This window comes from Mycotypha africana (genome assembly GCF_025528875.1).
Source record: "Mycotypha africana strain NRRL 2978 chromosome Unknown BDF20scaffold_2, whole genome shotgun sequence".
In the NCBI taxonomy this organism is placed as follows: domain Eukaryota; kingdom Fungi; phylum Mucoromycota; class Mucoromycetes; order Mucorales; family Mycotyphaceae; genus Mycotypha; species Mycotypha africana.
In genome coordinates this window covers 2,328,495-2,352,065 of record NW_026515726.1, presented here as the reverse complement: position 1 = coordinate 2,352,065, position 23,571 = coordinate 2,328,495, and the positions used below count along the sequence as shown (strand labels likewise).

At 38.8% G+C, this 23,571-nt stretch overlaps 8 protein-coding genes across 8 annotated transcripts; 4 read left to right on the top strand and 4 right to left on the bottom strand.

Moving 5' to 3' along the window:
- Nucleotides 1–576: 576 nt before the first annotated feature.
- Nucleotides 577–1,595, top strand: BDF20DRAFT_833003 (uncharacterized protein; the record flags this gene model as incomplete). Its single annotated transcript, XM_053078597.1, has 6 exons — nt 577–629; nt 733–852; nt 923–994; nt 1,080–1,191; nt 1,365–1,427; nt 1,488–1,595. The coding sequence occupies 6 exons, from the start codon at nt 577–579 to the stop codon at nt 1,593–1,595; spliced, it is 528 nt and encodes a 175-aa protein (XP_052939495.1).
- A 295-nt stretch (nt 1,596–1,890) lies between these two features.
- BDF20DRAFT_813483 (glutathione S-transferase) lies at nt 1,891–2,880 on the top strand (the record flags this gene model as incomplete). The annotated part of the gene is made up of 4 exons (XM_053076882.1): nt 1,891–2,024; nt 2,105–2,144; nt 2,228–2,663; nt 2,750–2,880. The coding sequence occupies 4 exons, from the start codon at nt 1,891–1,893 to the stop codon at nt 2,878–2,880; spliced, it is 741 nt and encodes a 246-aa protein (XP_052939494.1).
- A 400-nt stretch (nt 2,881–3,280) lies between these two features.
- On the bottom strand, nt 3,281–4,575 carry BDF20DRAFT_306553 (uncharacterized protein). Its single transcript, XM_053075166.1, has 3 exons — nt 4,065–4,575; nt 3,740–3,930; nt 3,281–3,554 (listed from the first exon to the last, which is right to left on the bottom strand). Exons 1-3 carry the CDS (start codon nt 4,080–4,082, stop codon nt 3,392–3,394), a joined length of 372 nt encoding a protein of 123 aa, XP_052939493.1. The 5' UTR covers nt 4,083–4,575; the 3' UTR covers nt 3,281–3,391.
- Nucleotides 4,576–5,140: 565 nt separating this feature from the next.
- Nucleotides 5,141–6,352, top strand: BDF20DRAFT_815251 (UAA transporter; the record flags this gene model as incomplete). Its single annotated transcript, XM_053077064.1, has 2 exons — nt 5,141–6,071; nt 6,192–6,352. 2 exons carry the CDS (start codon nt 5,141–5,143, stop codon nt 6,350–6,352), a joined length of 1,092 nt encoding a protein of 363 aa, XP_052939492.1.
- Nucleotides 6,353–8,283: 1,931 nt separating this feature from the next.
- BDF20DRAFT_853948 (uncharacterized protein) lies at nt 8,284–9,538 on the bottom strand. The gene is made up of 2 exons (XM_053080162.1): nt 9,141–9,538; nt 8,284–9,062 (listed from the first exon to the last, which is right to left on the bottom strand). Exons 1-2 carry the CDS (start codon nt 9,447–9,449, stop codon nt 8,523–8,525), a joined length of 849 nt encoding a protein of 282 aa, XP_052939491.1. The 5' UTR covers nt 9,450–9,538; the 3' UTR covers nt 8,284–8,522.
- A 2,187-nt stretch (nt 9,539–11,725) lies between these two features.
- BDF20DRAFT_853942 (NMDA receptor-regulated protein 1-domain-containing protein) lies at nt 11,726–14,792 on the bottom strand. The gene is made up of 7 exons (XM_053080161.1): nt 14,688–14,792; nt 14,505–14,583; nt 14,321–14,425; nt 14,043–14,200; nt 13,828–13,968; nt 13,465–13,732; nt 11,726–13,386 (listed from the first exon to the last, which is right to left on the bottom strand). Exons 1-7 carry the CDS (start codon nt 14,748–14,750, stop codon nt 11,987–11,989), a joined length of 2,214 nt encoding a protein of 737 aa, XP_052939490.1. The 5' UTR covers nt 14,751–14,792; the 3' UTR covers nt 11,726–11,986.
- Nucleotides 14,793–15,062: 270 nt separating this feature from the next.
- Nucleotides 15,063–19,582, top strand: BDF20DRAFT_970210 (uncharacterized protein). The gene is made up of 11 exons (XM_053085010.1): nt 15,063–15,412; nt 15,528–15,604; nt 15,696–15,813; nt 15,928–16,130; nt 16,211–17,530; nt 17,620–17,690; nt 17,763–18,145; nt 18,243–18,499; nt 18,582–18,838; nt 18,924–18,990; nt 19,062–19,582. The coding sequence occupies exons 1-11, from the start codon at nt 15,223–15,225 to the stop codon at nt 19,380–19,382; spliced, it is 3,264 nt and encodes a 1,087-aa protein (XP_052939489.1). The 5' UTR covers nt 15,063–15,222; the 3' UTR covers nt 19,383–19,582.
- Nucleotide 19,583: 1 nt separating this feature from the next.
- On the bottom strand, nt 19,584–20,350 carry BDF20DRAFT_853926 (uncharacterized protein). Its single transcript, XM_053080160.1, has 2 exons — nt 20,051–20,350; nt 19,584–19,965 (listed from the first exon to the last, which is right to left on the bottom strand). Exons 1-2 carry the CDS (start codon nt 20,157–20,159, stop codon nt 19,595–19,597), a joined length of 480 nt encoding a protein of 159 aa, XP_052939488.1. The 5' UTR covers nt 20,160–20,350; the 3' UTR covers nt 19,584–19,594.
- Nucleotides 20,351–23,571: the final 3,221 nt, after the last annotated feature.

Sequence of the window (23,571 nt, the reverse complement as noted above, 5' to 3'; positions counted from 1 at the left end):
AAGCCATAAAAGATATGCACGGAACTCTCTTTCCACGCTCGAAATAGGTTCTAATGATCGCAGACAGATATATTCAAAGTGATCATTCAACCTTTGGAGAATCATGTATAAATGGGACCGGCTTTCCCTTTCTTTTTTTTTCTTTATCCCCAAAAAAATAAATTTATACTGTATCTGGGAGTGAAAGAGCCGATCAAATCAATAAAACACCTTTCCCTTAGAGCCCGTTATCCAGATAGATATCAACTTTTAGAAGCATAAGAAAAACAATCTGTTTTTAAAATACAACACATCACATGGAGAATACTCTATTCTACAGACTCGTCCGTTGACTGGAAACAGCAGCTCGGGAGCGAGATACAGACAAAAATTGTTGGTAGCTTCCAACCCAAAAAAAAAAACCAACCAAATAGATCTATCACTGTATTTTAAATACAGAACATATTTGATATGCTGCAGTATTATAAAGTGCGTATTTTACCTTTCCATGAATTTCCTTTTCTTTTTATCAAGTTTATTATTTTCTGAAGCTTCAGACGTCGCGTTAGATCAAAAATTTCAAATCGACCAAAAAGGATGGGCTTCTTGGACGAATTGAAATCAAGAAATTTCAGTGTCTATGGTCAATGGTAATTCCAACCCGTTTTTGACACGAGCCAGATCAGTGATTTGATAGAGTTTGCATTTGCTTTTTATAGGTTCGGTATCATTTCACTTATTTGTAAGTTGTAGCAAGCATTTTGATATTGCACAGCAAGCTTATTTTGTTCATGATTCAAATGCATGTTTAGTATTAATTGTGTTGGGCGGCTTGAACTTTGTCCATAACGTCATTTTCAGTATTGTTGGATGGTGAGGGCAACAAAATGGCATCTTGTTAAAAAAAAAAAATAGGAAATATGCTAACTTAGTGATTCAACAGGGTGATCGCCTTTATATTGTTATTTGTAGAAATTCCACTCCTAACACATTGCTGCCCAACTAGCCCAAGATTGTAAGTGTCTGTGACCAAATAGTAGACTGATGATGAGATTGCTTATTTTTCTATATGCAGTGACAATTTCATCTCCTACTTCAAGAATGTCTGGCTCCGTGCTATTCTTTATCTTATGTAAGACTACAAAACACCGAGAAAATTCCGATTCAAGCACAACCTTTTTTGACTTTTACATTTCTGCACCTTTGCCTATCGTAAGTTTTGCTGTCATCATGTTTCTATCTACCATGATCAACCATTCAAGCTTGATCGCATCTGGTGTTATTCTCTTATTTGCATCCATTTGTTATTGTGAGTAGCACCTTTCCATCCAATCCAGGTAGTTGTTCTAAGCTAATCGCCTTATTACTTTTATTGTGCAACATAGTCGTTGCTGCTTTTATGGGCCAACCGTTTGCCAGTTCAAAGTAAGATAAGGGATCACTCACTGGTATGTGTATGTTTTTGCAGCCTTGTTACTTAGTATTCCTTCTTTTTTTTGTCTTTCTAGGGTTTTGGGAGGAGGTGGAGTAGACACGATGGTTTAAAGCAGCTCAACTATGAAACATTTTCGTTCTTTATAAAGCAGAAAATGATGGGCGAATTTAAGGTTGGCTGATTAATCCATACTCAGCATGCGCCCCCCGCCCGCTTCCACAGATTTGTAAAAAGAAAAATTCATGCTGACTGAAATACTTTGTCAGCATTACGAGGTCGAATCCCCCATTAAATAAATAAAAAAAAGTGCATTTTTTATCCCATTATTTTTCCCTTTTTTTTTTTTTTTACGTTGAATGTTATTCAATCCTTCTAGGACTACGACTACTTTTCACTTGCTCAAACCATTGCTTTTTAACCGTGCCAAACAACAATTCTCAACCAGCAGCTCCTATTTATACATACAGAAGCCAACTATGTCTACTGAAGCAAACAAAGATCAATCTAAAATTCTTCAATGGGCCTCTAAAGACGGTGAATTCAGACGCCAACAGTCTACATTTCGCGATTTTATAGAGGATCAAGAGAATGCTAAATTTGCTGCCGAGCCGTAATGTTCCTCCTGCACAAAGCAGCAGACCCAATGCTTTCATTTCAGGAGACTCACTGATACATTTCATTTACTGTTAGTGATCGTTATCATCTATATATCTCATGGGCTTGTCCTTGGGTAAGTTTGTCTCTTTTTTATTTTTTTTTCTGTGGAATGTTATGCGTGCGCATGGAAGGTGCTCATACTTTTTTATATGATAGGCTCATCGTACTGCCATTGTTCGAGCCTTGAAGGGATTGGACAAATGGATTGGTCTCTCTGTCGTCGACTATTTAATGTTGGATAAGGGATGGAAGTTTTCCAGTTCAGAAGAATGCCCAGGTGCTATTCCCGATAACATCAACAACGCCCAGCACATACGCGATCTTTATTTCAAGGCGAATCCCAACTATGAGGGCCGCTTCACTGTCCCTGTGTTGTGGGACAAGAAATTGAACACGATTGTGAATAATGAAAGCTCGGAAATCATCCGCATGTTCAACACGGCTTTTAACAAGTATCTAAGCAAGGAACAAGCAGAGTTGAATTACTATCCCGAGCATCTTCAAAAGGAGATTGATCAAGTCAATGAATGGGTCTATGATACCATCAATAACGGCGTGTACAAGTCTGGCTTTGCCACCACGCAAGCTGCCTGTAAGTTGTTGTACTCTTTATAAAAGAAAAAAAAAAAAAGAGTTGGTAAAAGAGACTCATCAAGGAGGGATGGTATTCCTATTTAGATGAAAAGAACGTGTATCCTCTTTTTGAATCGTTGGATCGCGTTGAAAAGATGCTCGAAGGCAAGAAATATCTTGTTCAGGATACTTTTACTGAAGCGGATATTCGTTTGTTCACCACAATTGTCAGGTAAAACATCGGGCGATCGTTTTTTTTTTGTTTTTTTTTTCTTTATCCATCTCATGTCCTATTATTTCAAATAGGTTTGACCCTGTTTATCATGGCCATTTCAAGTGCAACCTCAAATCGATCGAACATGACTATCCCAACATCTTGACATGGGCTCGTCGTATCTATCAAAAGCCTGGCGTCAAGGAAACGGTCAACATGGACCATATCAAGGGACACTATTACAAGTCCCATAGACAAATCAATCCTACTCAAGTGGTCCCTGTAGGCACAGGGCCCGATCTTGATGTACATGTTGATCCTTAATCAGCACAAAAAAAATAAAAAGATCTTTACAGTAAAGTAGGCGGTGTATGTAAAGATTGGACGAGTAGTATTTATATCACTTTTTCATTGCTTCCAATAAAAACTTTATCTATTGCATTGAACGGCTGGGCTTATTACATTATATGTATCTGTTGCTGTGGTTGGGAGAAAATGGAGGGTTCATGAAAGGAGGGGACACTCTGTTTTACTTAGACACCTTCCATTTGGCTTTCCAATTCATCCATTTCATCTTTGGCAGCCTTCAATTTGGTTTCCAAATCACTGTTCTTCTTGTCCCAAGTTTTGATTTCCTGTTCAAGTTTGACAGCCTTCTTATTGAGTTGTTCAGCTTTTAAATCAGCTTCACGGAAACTATATGTTTCAGTCATTGAAAACAATGTGTTTATCGATCAGCTTTGGGAGGTTTTTGGGTCTCTCTGATCATTCATATCAAGTAGTAGCTTCTTGTCTCTCTTCTCTACACACGCCTCCTCCCCCAGCCCAGCCCATGATTTCCCCTGAGCAAAACACGGATGCATCTGTCTCAAGGATCTTACTTGGTAGTAGCCGCTTTCAAGTCTTCTTCAGCTGCCTCAAGGCTCTCCTCCAATTCCTTGGCACGATTTTGCAAGTTAAGGAGTTGTTCGTCCTTGTCTTCTTGATCTTGCTCCAATTCTCGAACTTTTTGTTCTAGGTCGGCGGCCTTTTTGTTGGCCACTTCAACCTCATTGCGAAGACTTGTGAGTTTCTATGGATTAAGTAGAGTAGTGATTTTAGATAGGGATTTGATACGTCGCTTTCTTGGCCCAAACACGCATCCTTCTGACGAAAAATTCTTTTCTTTTTACAAGAGGATGCGGGAGGGTCGGGTTCTACTCTTACCTCTTTGATTTTTTCCATAATGTATTCAAGATAAAAAAGAAAAGGAAGAGGAGGAAAAAAGAAAGGGAAGGTTACAAAAAAGAAAGAAAAAAAAGACGAATAAAAAAAACCTTGTCATCCAAAGGGAGTCGGGGCTTCGTAAGACAGACAGCGTCTATTAGGGTATCTGCGTGTATACAGTCCATTGGAATAGCCCAAGAGGAGTCACTCTTTTCTTCTAAACTCTTGAGGGCATTTCAAATGTGTGCAAAAAAAAAAGGGGGGGGAGTAGAACCGAATAAAGGAGGATCAAGAATAAGCTGTAGTAGTCCTAACTAACCAATGCAGTCTTTGATTCTTTGATCCGCTCTCTTCTTACTTCAGGAACAGGGTTTTCAAGTGATGTAATAGGTAGAAACGTGGGGTAAGAAAGTTAAAAAAGTAAGTGCAGATGCAACCTTTGTATTCAACAAACCACTATAGCAGCGAGGGACGCCGTCATCCTTGTTGGGCTTTATTTACCTTTTTCCACAAAGGAGGCTTCATGGTGTGAAGGTTGTTTTGCATGAAATAGAAAGGGGGTTCAAACCCGACTCACAGCAACGAACGATGAGAGGTTGCGTTTTTCAATCTACTGTAGTCTTCCAACCCGTTGTCTTGGGGCTATAGAGTTCGATTTTGCCCTCGTCACTCGTTTTTCCTATCCATTATGACCCATCATGGAGCCTTTTATTTCAGGAGAGCGACTTGAAGTGGAAGAAGGATGCATGCCCTTTCTTCATGGTGTACGAAGCCTTAGCGCACCAACAAAAACTTGAGATAATTCTCCTTCGTTAGATAGATGGGGGGGAGGGGGTTGGTTGGTATGTTGTAAAAGATGGATAGGCCAAGAAAGAGACTATTATCATCATCGGCTTGTTTGATTATTTTTTATGGCAGGAAGAAAAAATAAAAGGGCATTGTTATTCTGACCAATCGCATGGCTACACCTTTTCTTTTCCAAAAAAAAATTCGAAATTTAGACATAGAATGAAGCCGCTTCTTTTACTTTACCTACTTACTATTCAAGCGCCGTTGTGTCTTCTAACAAACGCAGCATGCTTCGCTTTGCCCTTTGTGTAATTGGCATTTACACATGTTTTTTAACCTGGGGCGTCGTTCAAGAAAGGGTCACGACAACAGCGTACGGAGGCGATGCGAACACACCACCCAAAAAATTCAAATATTTCATCGTACTTAACTTGATTCAGTCTCTAATTGCGGCTTTCGTCGCCTTCATCTATCTCAAGGCATGTGGACGACAGCTTCATTTGAAGACAACACCGCGCGAGCTGTACCTTAAATATGGACAAGTGGCCCTTTTCAACTGCATGGGCTCGCCTTTTGGTTATGCAGCTCTCAAACACATTGATTACCCGACGATGATCTTGGGCAAGTCCTGTAAGCTTGTGCCTGTGCTCGTCATGAACGTGTTGGTGTATCGTCGTCGATTTCCTCTGCACAAATACGTCTGTGTTCTTTTGGTCACCCTCGGTGTGTCGCTCTTTATGTTGTGCCAGCCTGTCAGTGCACACAAGGCAAATAAAGGGCCCAGTACGAGTTCATTATGGGGCCTCTTTTTACTCTCCATGAATCTCATGATTGACGGTCTCACAAACGCTACGCAAGATCAGATTTTTGTCTCTCGCTTCCGTACGCTTGTCAGCGGACAGCACATGATGTTTTTTATGAACGCTATTGGATCTGTCTATTCAGCCTGCTATTTATTCTTTTTCAACCGAAATGAACTGCTGGATGCTCTCCGGTTCTTTGAAGCGCATCCGGTGGTGATACGTGATGTCTTTTTATTTGGCTTTTGTGGCGCGGTGGGCCAGTGTTTTATTTTTTATACCCTTCAACATTATGGTAGTCTTCGCTTGGTGACAGTGACAGTGACACGAAAGCTATTTACAATGCTTTTGAGTGTATTTTGGTTCAATCATCAGTTGGTGATGGGTCAATGGACCGGTGTCGTCCTCGTTTTTACAGGTAAAAAAAAAAAAAAAAAAAAAAAAATACACTGTGGTTTTGATGAAAGATGCAAAAAAAAAAAAAGAAAAAAGACGAGTTGAGAGAGTAATCCCTTCTCTTATGTTTCCTTTTCTACAGCTATTGGCATTGAAGCGTATGTTGGAAAGAAGCAAAAGAAAGCCAAAAAGCTGGATCATGCCAATGATCCGAGCATTGTCAATGAAAAACTGAATACAAATGACAACAACGACATGCATAAAATGAACGATCGTCAGCCACCTAAAGCCAAAGTAGCTTGAGCAAGCTTTTACTCTATGCTTGTTTTTGGGTAATTCATTCCCTTCCCATTTATATCATAGACATCTTTTTTCTTTCTTTTTGTCATTCGTTCCATCTTTATATTATAATGTTTACTTTGTAAATGAATAAAAAGTCTCTTCTTTTTGAAAGAATGGCGGCACTTTTTGGCATAAAAGTAAGCGATGTTGAGTACATTCATGGATGTATTTTGAAACGTCTCACACGCGGATGAAGCTCGAGATTGGAGGATGGGGGAATCAATGAAAAGGCGTAGAGAAAAGAGGCTCTTTTTTTACTGTAAAGCAGCAAAAAGGGCAACCACCTGCCAACAATTCCAGTTCTATTTTTGTCTATTTATTTATGCAGCAGAATGAAACGTCATTGTATCATGACGCATAAAAATCGTTGTTCTTGTTGTTGTTGTTATGACAACAGGGATCATTTCTATTTTTATTCTGAAAAAAATAGGAAAAGCAGAGAGTTTTATTGGCTTACAAAAATAAATGTTGATGGTAGGCTGCGTTGACAACAAGCATCTCGACAGACGCGGCTCGCTTCAAAGTCTTTGTTGTGCTTGTTGCAGTGCAGGTTTTACACCCTTTCTTTTTATAGATCAACATGAGCGATTTGAAAATAAAAATAACTTTTTTTTTCTTGTTGTTGACAACACTCAAAATTAAAAAAAAATAAAAAAAAATGAAATGCCGTAGAAGGTCTGTGAGTAACAAAAAATGCGATTTTCATGCATTGAATGAGAAATCCAATCACTAAAGAAATCATACAAAATTCAGGAGCCCGTTATTTTCTACTAACCTAGAAATAAGGGCTTTTGGTTGTTGACACCTCTATTTGTTCATTTGGTATACAATGTCATCTTTCAGACAAAGTAATACGCCCTCTTCCCCCTTCTTTTTTTGCATCATCAGAAAAAAAGTCCGCAGTTACAGCAAAAAAAAAAGCCACGAGCCCCAGTATTCAGTTTAGTCAACGGTAAAAGGTAGGATACATAAACAAGTCCCCATGCGCGTAAAAGGAAGTAAACGCGCAGACGGGAATGTAGGTGGGTCTTTCGTTATGAGTCAACCACAGGATGTTGGTTGGAAAAAAACCGAGAGCCTTAAAGATTGGATTGGGAATAAAAAAACCTCTTTTTCACTGTAGAATGTTTAACCGACTCATTCATTCATCATCACTCGTCATCCTCTTTTTCATTCGTTTCATGAAGAAGGCTTTATCCTATGGGCGAATGTCTTTATCTTTTTCATCATTTGATAGCACCCTCTTTCATATAGAGAGGTTTAAACAGAGTGCTCATTGGGCAAAAAAAAAAAAGAAAAACCATCTATCTACGCATGAGACTTTGACAACGGGTGTCCATGTCCTCCCACGTTTTCTGATGTTGCTACTGCGCTGTTACTGCTGACCCACACCGTACACTGGAATAAGTCATCTTTTTTTCACCAAAAACAGTTCATGGTGGAAGGTCGGACATTGGTTTTTTTGTTTCTTCAAAACGTTTTTTTAGTGTTGTTTCGAGTTTCTTCTTTATATAAACAATAGCGTGCGCCATTATTGGTGTAGGAGGGACCTACGTAATGTCAAGTGGGTCTTCTCTTGCGTCTTACATGAGACTGAGTCATCCATAGTATCTACTTTCTTTTCAGCATGACACGTCCGACCCAGGAGGAGCGTCACTTGATTTGCCTTTCTGAGTACCTCTTTTGAATGGTTTGGTCTGAAAGAACCTAGAAATTTACAACAGTTTCCATCCTACCTTTTTCCATAATAAGAACACAAAGCTTATTTTTTTTAGAAAAAAAAAAAAAAAAAAAAAAAAAGCCGAGATTCAGATTCTTCTGGTATCGTTTTGGTTATTCCTTTCGCTTTTGACAGTTTTTCCCTTTTTCGGGTTTTTCAAAAACAGCGTCAAGAAATGGTTTCGTCTTGGAGGAAAAAAAAAAAAAAAGACAGTGGATGTGTCATCAAGATTTATTCACAATGAATAAAAGTCATAGAGAAGTGGAGGTGATGAAAAGAAAATGGGTATCATTCTTTTTTTTGTTGTTGTCATCAATACAGAATAATAATTAAATGGTAAGAAATGAAAGAGTAAAATAACAAGAAGAACGTGTTCCTTTTTTCTTCTTGCTGTTGTTTGTCATGGTTTCGTTAGATGGTATCGTAAAATGGAAGGGTGTGGGGTGACATGGTTGATTTCACCTGAGTGTATGGACAGATAGAGGGTAAATGTAGATGAACGTCCATCGTAGGCTTTTGAGGCAGAGGAGGATAGGGTAACGGTAAAACTGAGTCAGCAGTCGCAGCAGGAGGAGTGAGAGGGTAAAAGTGGGATCGGTAGGCTGTAGTGGTAGGCGTAGTAGGAGAACAAGAAGAGAAAAACGAGGAGGAGGAGGAGGAGCAGCTTGTCGTTGTAGAACCAAGATCATCAAAGTCAGAATAGACACTGACAGGAGATGAGGAGGCAAGAGACACTGGACTCTGCTGTGGCACTGAGTAAGGAGAGTGTTGATGTGGCGAGCTTATGTTCATTGGGCTTGTCAAAGAAGAAGAAGCAAGATCTTGCTTTCGATGTGTATGTTCTTGATGTCTCGACAGTGTTGTTTTTCTTGTAAAGGATTTACCGCACTCGAAACATGTATAAGGACGATTGCCAGTATGTGTTCTTCGATGTCTAGCTAAAGAAGATGACTATAGGTGTGCGCATCCCATGGGTGTATGAATAGACATGTTCCTATCAAAGAAAACTGAAGAAAGAGCGCTACTTACATCTCCAAAGGACTTTCTACAGTCTTTGTATTCACAAACATGGGGTCTTTCTCCAGTGTGCGTTCTGAGATGCACAGTTAAAGCAGATCGTTGGATGAATTGCTTGTCACAACCATGCCAATGACAATGGTAAGGTCTTTCGCCTGTATGGATTCGCTTATGTCTGGCAAGATCAGATCGTCTGGTAAAGCTTTTCGTACAACCATTCCAGTTACACGAATAGGGCCGTGATTTGGTGGCGGAGGGTGCTTTGGTAACTGATGTAACGATATTGACAGGTTGAGAGTTTAACAAGTGGCTGATGTCCATAATTAAGAAAAAATGGATGAAAAATGGGATCAGAAATTAAATACAGTCGTATGGAGGACAAAAGAAAAGAAAAAAAAAAAAACAACGCCTGTATTTATACAAGTGGAGCCGTGGGGTTGAGATTTATATAAATATAACTAAACCACATATAAATATAATCCCTTTTTTCTCTTCAACAAACTGACTTTTAAAAATCAGCCTATTCGGTAAAAGACGATTTGTGATGGTAAATCCTAAATTTGTCATTAAGCGGAGAAAATTTTCCCTGCTTTATGGTAAAGAAAGCACGAGCCATTTTGACAAGAGAAAAATACTAATTCACCCTCAATTTGTCTCCCCACTGTATTCTAAGGGAGATTTTTTACAGTGTAAGGTGCAATTCAATCGGTTTCATTCTATTTTTTTTTATTTTTTTTCTATACAATACGCGGCCCCTACGCTATCTCATCCACTATAAAACACGTTGCAACAAAAGACTACAATGATGGTAACATTGCACAGAACCATGTTGAAGCACAGTGTTTTCAAAAAAGAAAAGGAAATAAAAGCAAATACAACGTTCCTCAATCACAATGTTTCCAGATGTCACGTTTTTTCTGGGCATTTTTTTTTTTTTTTTTTTTTTTTTTTAGCTTTTTGCTTTTGAATTCATGACTCAACGGCTTCATCAAGAGACAAATATATTATCATGAAATGAGCTTGTTGATCTTTATTTTTTTTATTTTTTTTTTCCTTTCATTTATTGATAATTGAGTGGTAAATTTATACACTCATTTTAATGTCGGTCAATGTGTATCTGGGCCTTAATTTCACTGACCTCTGCGCTCTATAGAATACAAGCATTGCATAATATATACTGTACTTTATTTTCACTTATTCTTTATATACCCATCTTGCACATGTTTCTATTACAAATATCGCTAGAAGGATTAGAATATCCGATCCGCGCTTAGGAAAAAAAAAGGAAGGTTTCATTTGTGCAGTGTTGTAACCTTAAACCAAGATTTTTTTTTCATATTCACGACAATGTCCAATGGCATTGTTTCTTTTCTTTGCCTTGGAGAATCTAGAATAATATGGATGCCTGAGCGTTGTTACTTACTTTGTACAATCTGTCTACAGTTATTTTGAACCCAGGGCATAAGAAGAAGAAAAAAACGCGTTTGAAAAATGTAAACAGAATGACAAGACCATCCAATAAACGTCCAGATATAAAAGATAAATTATATAAAGAATTTAAATGGCTTTATTAAATGAGGGGTGTGTGAAAATAACAGCTATGTTTCTAATAGAGAATGACACTTACTGTAAGCTTCGTTGTTTATTGGAGTAAATGATGCCATCCAATGCTTACCTGATTATTTTTATCTGCAAATTGAATTGAAAAAAAAAGGGGCTGGTGTATAAAAATGGACACCTTTTTTTGGGGAGTGTGTGGTTAGAAAAGAGTGTGTCCTTTCTTGCTGTAAACTTTAAACAAACGAAGAAATAAGGCTTATTTTACGCGTTTATTTTAAAGTTATCTATCATCTGACGTAGCTGTTTATATATGTAAAAAAAGGTTTTCTTTTTCAACATCAAGAAAGTGTCCACGTCAACTTTTTTGAATGGCTTTTTTTCTCTTCTTTTTTTTCTTTAATTTCTGTAAAATAACAATTTGGTTCACGTCAGCCCATTGTGAATCAATTTTTACAAATACTGAAATGGTGGAAAAATAATCCGCCGTTAACAAATATTCTCTCATCAGGGACCAAAACAAAAAAATATAAAATCCGACGCTGTGATCTTCCACTTTTTTTAATCAAAGCTTGACCAATCGGATCTCGTTTTGAAAAGCCCACCCTTTTTTTTTTCTTACATAAACCCTTCATGGAAATACAAAAAAAAATAAATAAAATACATACGGTTAGTGTGAGATAGGTCATGGAAAAAGAGGCTGACGTATTTGATAGTTTTTCAATAAAGAAAAGAAACAAGTCGTTGCTTTATTTCATAATATCACACGGTCCCATTTTCAATATAGGTTCAAGGCGTTTAAGAACAGAACGAAGCTAGTTGCTTATACGATGCTTATCAATCTTTTTTGGGTGTTTTTCTAAAACCTAAAGGGGAACAACATGCACGTCTCCCGTTCTTTCTGACTGTGTGTTCTAACGTCTCATTCCTCATGTCATTTCATATGATTGAAAGTGCTGAACATATGAACAGCCAATGATATGAAACGTTCATCTTTCTTGTTCATATATTTCTTCATTTCTCTACAATTTTAAAAAACGATAAAAAAAACTAAAGATGGCCATGTCCATATGTCTTTTGGATTCAAGCTTTTTTTAAAGCTTTATTTTGGCGTTGATAAGTATACAATTCATGTGTACATTGTGTAAAAACAAAGTAAGATACATGGGACAGGGAAACCGTGTCTTTATCTATGGTTATTTACTAATGAAAACAGATTCAATTCTATTGAATGAGGGCTTTCTTCCTTTTCTTGGACGATTTTTCACATAGTCTATTTGTTGAGCAGGATCCAAATCTCTCTACTGTCGCTTCAATTCAACAAGCTGTACATCAATGGCTTGTTTCATCCTAGAATCCAAACTAGGCTGCTTCTTGAGAGCTTCTTCAAATTGGCCCAATCGCAATTTAAAGTCCTGGCTCTCTTTATTGATCTGTGATATCTTCACCAAAGACTTTAGGGCGAGCAAATATTTCTGTTGACAAAGATAGATATCAAACGCAAGTGTGCCCACATCGAGGTTATCGGGCGCTAACAAGGTCAATGGTTGTACGAATTGAAGTGCGTCCTCCAATGGCTTTTCCGTATGGAGATAGGCCTCTCCATCAGGGTCTGTATCGACATTCTTTTTGTCTTTTGCACTGCTGCTATTCTTGGCTGTTTCCTCCTTCTTTTTGGCTTCTTTTTCCTGTTGCGCCTTCAGAGCTGCTTTACGTGCTTTATTTCTAGCCTTCTTCTTTTCTGCCTCAGACATGTTGGCCTCATCCATCCCGTCTTGGTTTTCCTTTTCGTTGGTATGATCCGCTTTACTGTCTGCAAGTGCCAAGTAAGCCGCTACAGCACCTTTCGCTGCCTTGAGATAGAAGGGATGCTTTTTCACGCTATCTTCCCAACGCAAGCCCTCCACATACGCACGAAGTGTCAGCTTGCGGAGACAGTAGCTGTGGAAATCGAACTGATCATCAAAATAAATCTCATAAAACTTGTTCAACGCATGGAAACGCTTCAACGCTTTTCCGTACTCTTTCTTGCGCAAATAAGCATAGCCTTCCTCGACCATGAACCATTGGCATTGCATGTCCGTCAAGTCTTGCAGAGCCGTGACATCCTTACGTGTAAACAGACCCAAAATACGTTCCGCTTCTTCAATATGTCCGGCACGTAACATGTATTTCGCACACTTGGAATTGATAAAACGATCCTGCAAATCCAACTCACGCGCCTCATTCATCACTTTCCAAGCTTCCTCCAACTGTCCCATGTGCTTTAAAATTCGCCCCTTCGTCATGTAAAGCTCTACCACTGTGGGTGTATGCGCAATGGCTTTTTCAATCCATTCAAGTGCTTTCTCGCTTTCCTGACGGAAATCAGATTGCTTGGCAAGATAGTATAAAGTCCATAAAAGTGCTGTTGGAGGCTCCTTGACATTGTCGCCATTGCCAAACGTGCCGTCCTTCTGTAACGATTCGTAATAACCCGCTACAAGCTCTTCAATAGCCTTCTTTTTGTCTGGTTGAGCATAGTACTTCTTCATCGAAGCGAATAAAGAGGGAATCCCCTTTCTTAATCCATTCTGAAGAGAAGCCGCTACCTTGACTCTGAAAGAGTCGCCTTCAGCATGTTGAAGAATCAAATGCTCAATGGCTTTTGATCGAGGATATTGAGTAAAGAGATCTGCAAGCACCTTGTTGGCTTCACCTTCTGATGAAATTCAAAACGAGCATGGTTAAACACTCTGCCATCCTTCCATCGTCCTCCTACTTTTTTTTTTTTCCTCACCTTCAGTCTCCATCGACAAAAGAGCAGTGACGTAGCCACTATGGTGAGGATTTTCACTGATCAAATCTCTATAAGCCTTTTCTGCTTCTTCCTTCCTATCCAATTTGAGCAGATAAAGTGCATGCTTCTCTTTCCACGATCTCTTATCGGTGACCTTTGATTCTATACTGATCAAATGATCCATAGCTGCCTGATAATCGCCACCTTCTTCTAATAACATATTTTCATACATGTGCAACTCTGATCTTTCAAAATCATTAGCAGCTGCCTACATATTTTATAAAATGAATTGTAAAAAAGATAAATGCCCATGTCTACTCTTTTCATCCTGCTTCTTCCTTTTTTTTTTTTTTTTCCACCTACAGAAATGACTTCCGAGTCAGTATAGGCTCTTAGGACTTTCACACCCTCCAAAGGCTTCTTGGCCAATTGATAAGCAATGGCCAAGCCAAGCCAGAAAGGAGGATTGGAAGGCTTCGATTCCAAAAGTTTAGTACGTGTTTCCTATCAGGGTGCCAGAAGAATGAATACTCAAAGCGCCACCTTTCTCTGAATAACCTCCCTCCTCTGTCACTTACCACCAAAGCGTCGTATTGACGAAGTTGCGTCTGAAGTACGGCGTAATCACGAAGAATGTTAATGTCGTTTTTGTTGAATTTCAAAGCATTCGCATAACATTTGGCGGCTTCTTCGTAGTTTTTATCCGCACGGTACAAAAGACCATAGACATGCCAGCCTACCAACCCCGTCATGAATGGAGAGTAATGGGCGAAACAAAGAGAAAAAGAATTTTCTGTGAGTACGAAAAGCAGACAAGACGATAGACTGTCGTGTACCCTAAAGTGTGAGCTCTTACAGATATGCGATGTCAAATTTTTCAAGAGCCCCTTTTTCACATATTCATATCCTTCTTCTTTCTTTTCGAGATTGTTCAAAAATAAACCCTTCATAGCCAACGTTTCTAATAGAAAGAAAGTTTAATTCATCAAGTTTGCTTCTCACCATCATCACAATGAGGGCATGCCCACGTCACAACATACCACCATGATCAGGATACTTTTTAAGAATCCCTTCCGCTAATTTGAGGCCCTTTTTATATTGACGAAGTTCATAGTTTTTCTACAATAGATCATCCCAACACATGAGCACGCGTAGGGCATCGTTTTTAGTTTCGTCACTTTTCAAAGGGAGCAGTGTTGACCGTCTATCTATCATATCTTTACCAGGATATTTCTGAAAACTTGAGCTTCTTTGAGGGGAAGCTCTTGCTTATTTGCGACAGCCATTCTCTTTCAATACAAGCTTAAAGCTAAAGTTATCCACACAAAAAAAAAAAAAAAAAAAAAAAAAAGAACCTGACAGAAAAAAAAAATTCTAAAAGTCCAACTCGTCGGTCATTTAACCCATAATTTTTGAAAAAGCCTTTGGAAAAACAGTGTATAGCTGTCTACGTAGATAGACATCATCTATACAAGGAAAGGAACAAATGTAGTGTCTGTAGCGTCTATTCAACCGTATCATTCTATTCTTACAGCATATTTTGAAATTTTTATCATTGATAAATGGCCCGTTTTACTTTTTACAGTGGAAAAATGAAAGGGACTGAAGGAAAAAGGGAAACAGAAATAAAAAAAAATCGGATAATTTTCATCGCATTATTCTGACCTGGAAATCTCGCCTTTACCCTTTATTTTTTTGTACAATCATTTTCTCGAAAAAAATACAAAGGAAAAGCGTTTGTGCAGCAGTTAAAAGTAGATGCCTTACACGCCTTACACCTTGCAGACGATTGTAAAGGCTTCTCAAGTACAAGAACAAGCATCTACCTCACCTACATCGACAACACTTTTGCCAAAAAGAACAGATCCAAATGGCAATGCACCCACATCGCCTACCATCAGCCAGGCTCAACCAATAGACAACCATATTACAGCCGTAAGCGCTTGGGGTACTAGACACATATAACATATTGCATTCCTACAAAAAAAAAATGAATTCTACCGAAATTTGAAAATCCTAAAATTCTCCACGTATCTGTCTCCATTTTGATCCCTTGAACATAGAAACGGATATATACTGTGGAACATCCAAAGGGACTGTCCTACATTATGTTGTTGAGGACACTGCATCGCTCTATAAAGTAATAAAGCATCGATCATTTGAAGATGATCATTTTTTAAATACACACACACACACACACAAACACGTAGTATGGTTCTAACAGCTATCAGGCATTACAATCGTCGTCTCCGACTCGCTTAGAAAACAGAATCCACTTGAATTTGGGAAAGAAAAGTGTAGAAAAGATTTTGCTGCTACCTCAAGTCTCCAGAGCTGTCGTACTCTGTGGTAAGTTTTCACCCTTTTTTTTTTTTTTTTTTTTTTTTTTTGGCCAAACCCCCCAAGCGCAAAAATATGGAAATTGAACCATCTTTCTCTCTCTCTTTTATCGTCCCGAAAAAGATGCAACACTCTTATTTTTTTCATTACCCTTCTTTGAACCCATCCCAGCATCCTTCATACAACCCATCAAAGGCGTATTCTGCTTTTCGCATGACGTCGGTGAAGAGGGTAGGATTGGAGAAGATGGGACAGTGGAACTGGTGGTAGTGAAAAGACGAACGATGCAAATTTACAAAATAGGAGAGACAGTGCATTTGAAAAAGGTAATGCAGGCAAAAAAAGCTATTTTTTCAAAAGCAGAACAGACTTTATTAAAAAAAAAATCAATGGGATAAATTCATAGGAAATGCCTCTCTCCGATAATGCCATTACGGTGACAAGATATGGCCGCATGGTCTGTCTAGCCGATCACCAGGAATACAAACTCATCCACTTGAAACAAGCGACAGTAACGCCTTTGACACCCATTCCGCGCGTGCCCGCAACATCCACTTTATCGGGAGGAGCATCGAACAGCTCGCTCGTACCTTGTCCAAAAGTAGCCGTTGTGAAAAAAGATGAATTCGTCATTGTGAACGGCAGTGCCGACAACCAAGCCATTGGCATTTTTGTCAACGCCAACGGCGATGCTATACGAGGCACTCTACAATGGTCCAGCTATCCTCAAGCCTTATGCATCGAATTCCCCTACACTGCCGCCTTATTATCCAACCAGACGATCGAGGTGCACAATATCCTCGATCAAACGCTTGTACAGACACTACCCTTGGATCCCGATGTCCAAGCCAAGGGAATGACGTTTGTTCACGGCATCACTGTATGGATGAATGACATAGCAGAAAAGTTAAAGCAACGGCCATGGCCCCACGAGAGGATACACCTGCAGGACGCAGAATTGGACAATCGGTTACGACGGGACACGGCTCGTTATTCAAGCGCCTCAGCACGTATTCTTCTTTATGGGAAAGAAACCGTCATGGCCCAAACAACGACCCCCTTCGTCGTACAAGCGGACGCATTGCTCGATAAAGGTTCGCTGGAAGAAGCGCTGCAGTTGGCAGAACACACAAAGAACACCCTGTCCACGGATAGCACCGTACACACGGAAAAGCTACGAGCAGAGTTGAATTACACATTTCAAAAGGCCGGCCTTTTACTGCTAAAGCAGACGCTTTACGAGGATGCCTTTTCATTGCTGTCGAACGGAAACATCGATCCACGCGTGGTAGTGCATATGTTTGAAGGGCTATCGCAAGGAAAATGGCTAGAAGAGTATCCTCCCGTACTCCTTTACGATGGCGTGCGACACGTACTCGAAGCAATAGGAACAATAAAGGATATCGTGAACGACAACTTGAAAGAGTCAGCTTCTGAACCCGGAGGACCTACAAACGATGAATCCCAGCTTGCCAAAGACGTATCAAAGATGCGGCGTGTATTGTTAATGAACGCCAGAGATGCTTTGCTTGACTATTTAAAGAAAGAACGCGATAAATGGAGAGCATCCTTATCAGACGATAACGAAATCATTCGCACCGTCATTGATACCTCTTTGCTAAAGATATATTTGTCGCAAAAAGATGATTCCTCCATTCTTGAATTGTTACAACAATCCAATCATTGCAGTATCGAGGATTGTGCAAAGGCATTGACGAAAGCAAAGGTAACCACCCTACAAATGATCTATCTGTATTCGGCTCCCTCCCACCCCCCCCACCCCTCGATATCGTATACTTACCCTCTATTTGTTAGAGATTCTATGCTTTATCTGTAATGTATAAATCGAAGCATATGTATGAAAAGGTGCTCGATTTATGGGCAAAGTAAGAGCAAAGATGTTTCAATCTCTTTGAATTTAAAAAACTGTTGTTGATCGTGAGCTTTCATTTTAATAGGTTCTATACAGGGGAAATGGTCGATGCAAACTTTAAAAATGGATTAGAAAGCATGAAAGAGCTTTTATTACAAGATACTCCTTCAAAAGAGTTATCTTTATCAGTGATCATGCAGTATGCATGGTGGATCACTAGCAAAAATGCGAAAGAGGGTGTTGAAATCTTTATGAATTCACCCAGATCCAAGGAAATGGATCCCGACGAGATATTAGAGAAGCTAGAGGATGACAGCTCTGAAGGCGCAAAAATATACCTCGAACACCTAGTTTTGACAAAGAAGAGCGAGAGACCTGACTACCATACAAAATTAGCGCTCAACTACTTAAAAGACATACATGACTATTGTTTACAATCAGATAGCCGCAGTGACACAGAAGCTTTAGGTAGGCCTTTCCCTTTTCCTCATTTCTCTGTCTTTTTTGCATAATTATACTCTCCTGTAATGTTCCGTTCTTATATTGTGTCATCTCTTTTTTATAGTTGAACGCTTCAAAGAAATACAGAAAACATCCTCTTCAGAGGATGGCAGTGAAGCCCTTGAAGCAGAGGATCAAACACAACAATGTACATTTGTGAGCTATCTTGCCTCACAGCAACATCAAACAGATGTAATCAAACTTCATCTAAAATTAATTGATTTACTCCAGACGTCTGGTGTATATTCGCCTGCAGTGCTGTTCGAAAGAATGAAGCAACCGGGGTTGTTGAGCATTGAGGAAGCTATTGTTCGTGGAAGAGTAAGTTTGACAACAGAAACAGGCGTAGCCTTGGAAGGCTGCTATGAGTCTAATCGATCTGCTGCCTTTTTTGTGTCTTTAGCTCGGCGACCACAAAGAAGCCTTGACAATTTTAGTGCGGGATTTACAAGACTTTGCTGGTGCAGAAATATATTGCCTCACGAACGGTCAAAGTGTTGGATTGATACCTCATACTCCAACAGCAGAAAGCGGATCTTTTAAAGATAAGCCTTTGCTACCCTTGCAATGCGACGATACCCAACACTCAAAAGAGAACTTTACTGAAAGACAAGCCTTGTTTTCTATGTTGTTGCAGTCTTACATAGCTGCACCGGACAGGTACGAGCGAAAAAGAACATATATACAGAAAAGTAGCAGTTTGATTATTATTTAATTGACACGTTGCTCCCATTACTTTTGCCAGTGATGTAACGATGGCTCGCAGTGCTCATCTACTCAACACTCAAGGAATGTATTTTGATACCCTTAACGTGAGTAGTTATGCTTATGAAATCACACGAGATGAACTTCTTTTCACGAGCATTAATACTGTCTATTCCAGGTTCTTGAACTTATACCCGACCATTGGCCTGTGCAACTCTTTCAAGATTTCATAATACGATCATTAAGAAGGTCTACGAATAGCCTCGATGATAATAAGATAGAATTAGGTTTGAGTAGAGGTCAAAACATTCTGGTGAGCAGTGACCTATTCAAACTCTATGGAGTCATCGGGCCCATTGAGGTGGATAACCAAACAGTTTGTGTGAAATGTCACCGCTACATTGGAACGAATATTTTTGTGAGAGAAAGCCAGTACGGACAGCTGCTCCACCTTCATTGTGCCAAATTACTTGGCTACGTGGATGATGCTGGTGAATGACCAGTAGAAATTGACTGAAATTATTGCACTGTTCATTTTGTATATTTAAAATAGTATTCCCGTGTATGTGCAATATGCATTTATTAGTTAATAAAAACAAGTATTTAGTAGTATGTAATAAATAGAACGTTAATGACTATAATGATAATCAAAAAAGGTAAAATAGTAGTTCTAATGAGAGAATAAAAGGTATGCCTTCCAAACCATTAGCTCTATTGTAGAAAATATACAGCAATAATAACAGCAAAGCCGACGACGACCTTCGAGATATGGTAATTGTTAGCGGAGCTATTACTAGGTGCAGGAAGATTGCTTGAAGTTGGAGTATGGCTCGGCGTTCCAGATGGGCTAGAGGGTCCTGGCTGGCTGGCAGAAGCAGTAGGGGCGGGACCGATCAAGATGGAAGAGGTTGAAGTATTTTGCTTGTTATCCTTGTTGTTGCTGTCACTCTCGTTGGATGGCTTTGAAGGTGAAATTACATCCTCTTGCGATTTGGAATCACCGCCAGGCCAATGGTCTTTGATACAACGAGTATAACACGAATTTGATTGACAGTCCGTAATACATTTGTTTGCCTTAGTGACTACATAGTAAGTTACGTTAGATGAATGTTGTTACTCTTTAGTTTGAAAAGTATGCTCATTAGCTCAAGCCTTTTTTCTACTTACCACAGTCAGCCAGACAGTCTGTGTCTGCGGGATCACAAGAGCATTTTGCGTTAACCAACGTCACAGTGAATGTGAGTAGAGTGGCGATAAAGAAAATCGTAAACTTCATTTGAAAGTGATGTATAATGAAATGGTAGAATAACTAAACGGTTTGGAAAAATTGGACTCTAGCTGAACAATTTTTTTGGCAGCCCTATTTATATACGGCTCGAATTATTAACTTATCCATCGAAATCAGTTCGCAATCATAAGTATAGATGAATTCTATTCAAGGCTATCTTAGTTGTAAGTTTAATAGAGTATATGAAACTTTTTTGTTTCAATAAAACTCATATATGTCGTTTTCTTAACTGCTGTTTTCTCCTGGAAGTTGATAAAGTAACTGGTTTCTGCGTTTCATTATCCCTGTGTTTCTTACATGAAAACGTTACAAATTGTAACGTAAGTGAGGGACCTATCCTTCTCTTTTAATGTTACCCCTTATCCGTCGTATGCTGTACATAAAATGTTGTATGTTGGTCATATTATCTGTATGAACCCATCTCCTCATTTATTCTTTTCGGCTTCTCAAAAGGGGTATGTGCTGTATGTTTTTAGTCCCTTTGGCAGATATTCCAAAATATATGATGCCCTTCTCAAATGTGCTATATAAATGCATGATTTTTTTTTTTTTTTTTTTTTTTTTTGTATTGACTGACGTCTTTGGTATTAAGTTTATCCTTTCTTGCTATTTCACATATCGTGTATTAAAAGATGTAGGAAAGTAACTGACGATAACAATAATGTCAATTGGTTAAGCAGAAAAGGAGAGCCAATTACATGAAATATATGATTGTTATTGGCGCAGTTAGTCCTTTGCTTGATAGACATAAAACAGCATATATTAACTATTTATCATTATATAGCTTATATCGCTGTGTTCAATTGGCCTATGCCGTAAAGATTTCCGTCGAGACTTCCTGATTCTTTTAGCATACGGTCCGATTTAACATAGACCTGATACTGTCTTTCTCTTGTAATGAAAGCACTTTGATCTTTTATAGGCCTAATGAAAGTGAACCTGAGGCTTTGATTAGAGATCTAAATTACTAGAGTCAGCAAATTTTTCAAACAACACTATACAATCATATCTCTTTTATTTGTACTGGTAGTATTGCCCAAAAGAAAAATGATTTGTGTGCAAGCAGCAAATATTTAATGTTATCGACAGTAATGCAATGATTCAAACAATAGCTGACCATTACGAACAGAGAGTTAAAATGAGTAGCCTCGTTTAGGCCACGTCAAGTGACTTCAAATCATTTGATACATATATATATTAAGGCCATCTTTAGCATGGTCTTTCCTTATTTATTTCTCAGCGACGGCTATATGCCGATATTCACTTTGTCAGGTCTGAATAGGAATCATATTTTTGACAGGAATCGTATGCTATTCAGTAAATTTGAGGTTCAAATGCTTCATGTGTGATTATTTACTGAGGTCTCTATCTTGTTATATTGTACATAAACTTATATCAGATTCAATACAAATAGACCGTGTGTCTGGTTGTACGTGCATGAGTATTACAGTCTTTGTTTTATAGAACTCGTCATTTCCCAACAACCACAGGGCATTAATTATGGCAAATGGAATTCAATTAGATTCAGTTGAAGAGAAGTACGGCACCAAGGAGCACCTAATGCCATTGAATGAGAGTAACAATTATGGTAGCTATTATCAATGTTTTACAAGCCAGATAGTTGGTAGTAAGCAGCGGATACCAAGTTGATATCGTTGTGTTTGCAGCCAAAACTCTTCAAGTTCACTAAGGACGGTTGATAATACGGCCGTCATGTAAACCAACTTTGCACTCGGTCTATTAACTCATGGGTGTTTGGCCTCTTTGATAATCCGAATAACGGCTGTTATATACGTTTGAGTCAACGTTGGAAGATAAATCTATGAGTGGTTTAAACAGTTCATCTGATCTCTGTATCACGAAATCCAGTGGCGTGAAGTGGGTGGTCGATGTAGGATACGGAGCAGCAAGTCTGCTGCGCGAGATCAAGACAATCACTTGATATGTAGAATTTGCTGTAAGTGGTCGTGTTAGGCAAAGAAGCACTGGACATGCATTTAATGAAAGGCATACTGGGTATACACATAATAGGCCGAGTGATTTTTTTTTCGCGGGATTGATTAAATTGGCTGTAATCCCAGCTCCTGACTCTCTGCAATGCTTATCCGCATTCATTCTGGGATCACTAAAAATGATCAAAGCTACTTAATTCCTTTGATCGAATTTGCGTCCTAATTAGTAATGCTGAGCCTACCAAGAGTCGTCGTACACCAACCTTATCTATGTCAATATTTGATCTGCTCTTCACGACATCAAAGATCGAAAGAAGCTATGCCAGTTGAAACTTCATATATTTGATTTTATCATTTTATTCCATTCTCATTTGAAGCGACACCATTGATATCGTTATTCTTCAATTCATATTCACGCGAAGAGTTTTGTTTTTATTTTATTTTTATTTTTTTTGGGGGGGATGGTTAAGCCCAATAATCATTTATATATCTTTTGTATGTTTGTTTGCAAGTACATGTCTTTGGTCTTTCGCGGGCATACCGTATACGTTTATTTGTAGTTGTTGCGATAATTGCAGTAGCTGCAGTCGTCGCGGCAGTTTTTTCTTTTTATTTTCTAATTATGCTGCGATAGTCGCAAATACTTTTTTTTTTCACTTTATAATCATTACATGGGCATTTTTTTTAACGAGAGGGTACATTAACTTTTCAAGAAGTTATTGACTGTGCTGCGTCAGTTAAAAAAGAATAAGGATATACCACTGATAATACGGACCATTGGAGATAATATTTGTTAAAAATATTCATAGAAGTATTGAAGGAGTAATTATATAGAATTATTCACAACATCACACCGCGAACTTGACAATGGAATGATCATGAAATTGCTTCAGTAACTGCTCAATCACTTCAACAACAGTAGCAGAGGGATCAGCATCAATGTAGCAAATAACTGTTGTTTCATGCTCTTCATTTAAGATTCACGGACGACCTCTTGTCTACAGCGGTCAAAAATACTGTAAGGACACGCATTATACTGGCTAAACCATCTATAAGCTGTTCGAGCGTGGATGTCCAACTGCTGCGCAGCAGCTGATGCAGCCATACACTTTGTATCTTCAGAACGAAAAACCTAACGCTAACTTGGCACATATTTTCGTTTTGGTTTTTGTCTCCTTTAATTTCGGCTGACCAATTATTTTACTTGTGGAAGCACTGCAGTTCCCGCAATTTCCCATGAGCTAAGTACTTTATCAGTTTTTAGACCTTCTAGCCGATCTCTTCCAATCTTTTCGATCTGTTGTACCAAGAAGATTGATCCATGTCTGCAGTCAGTAATGCTAGATCATCCGAAAACAAATTGAAGAATCGATTCTCGTTTCAATATTTTGATTGTGAATCGGACTTCGGCATTGAAAATGAACAAGGTGAAAGAGTACGTAAAAGGA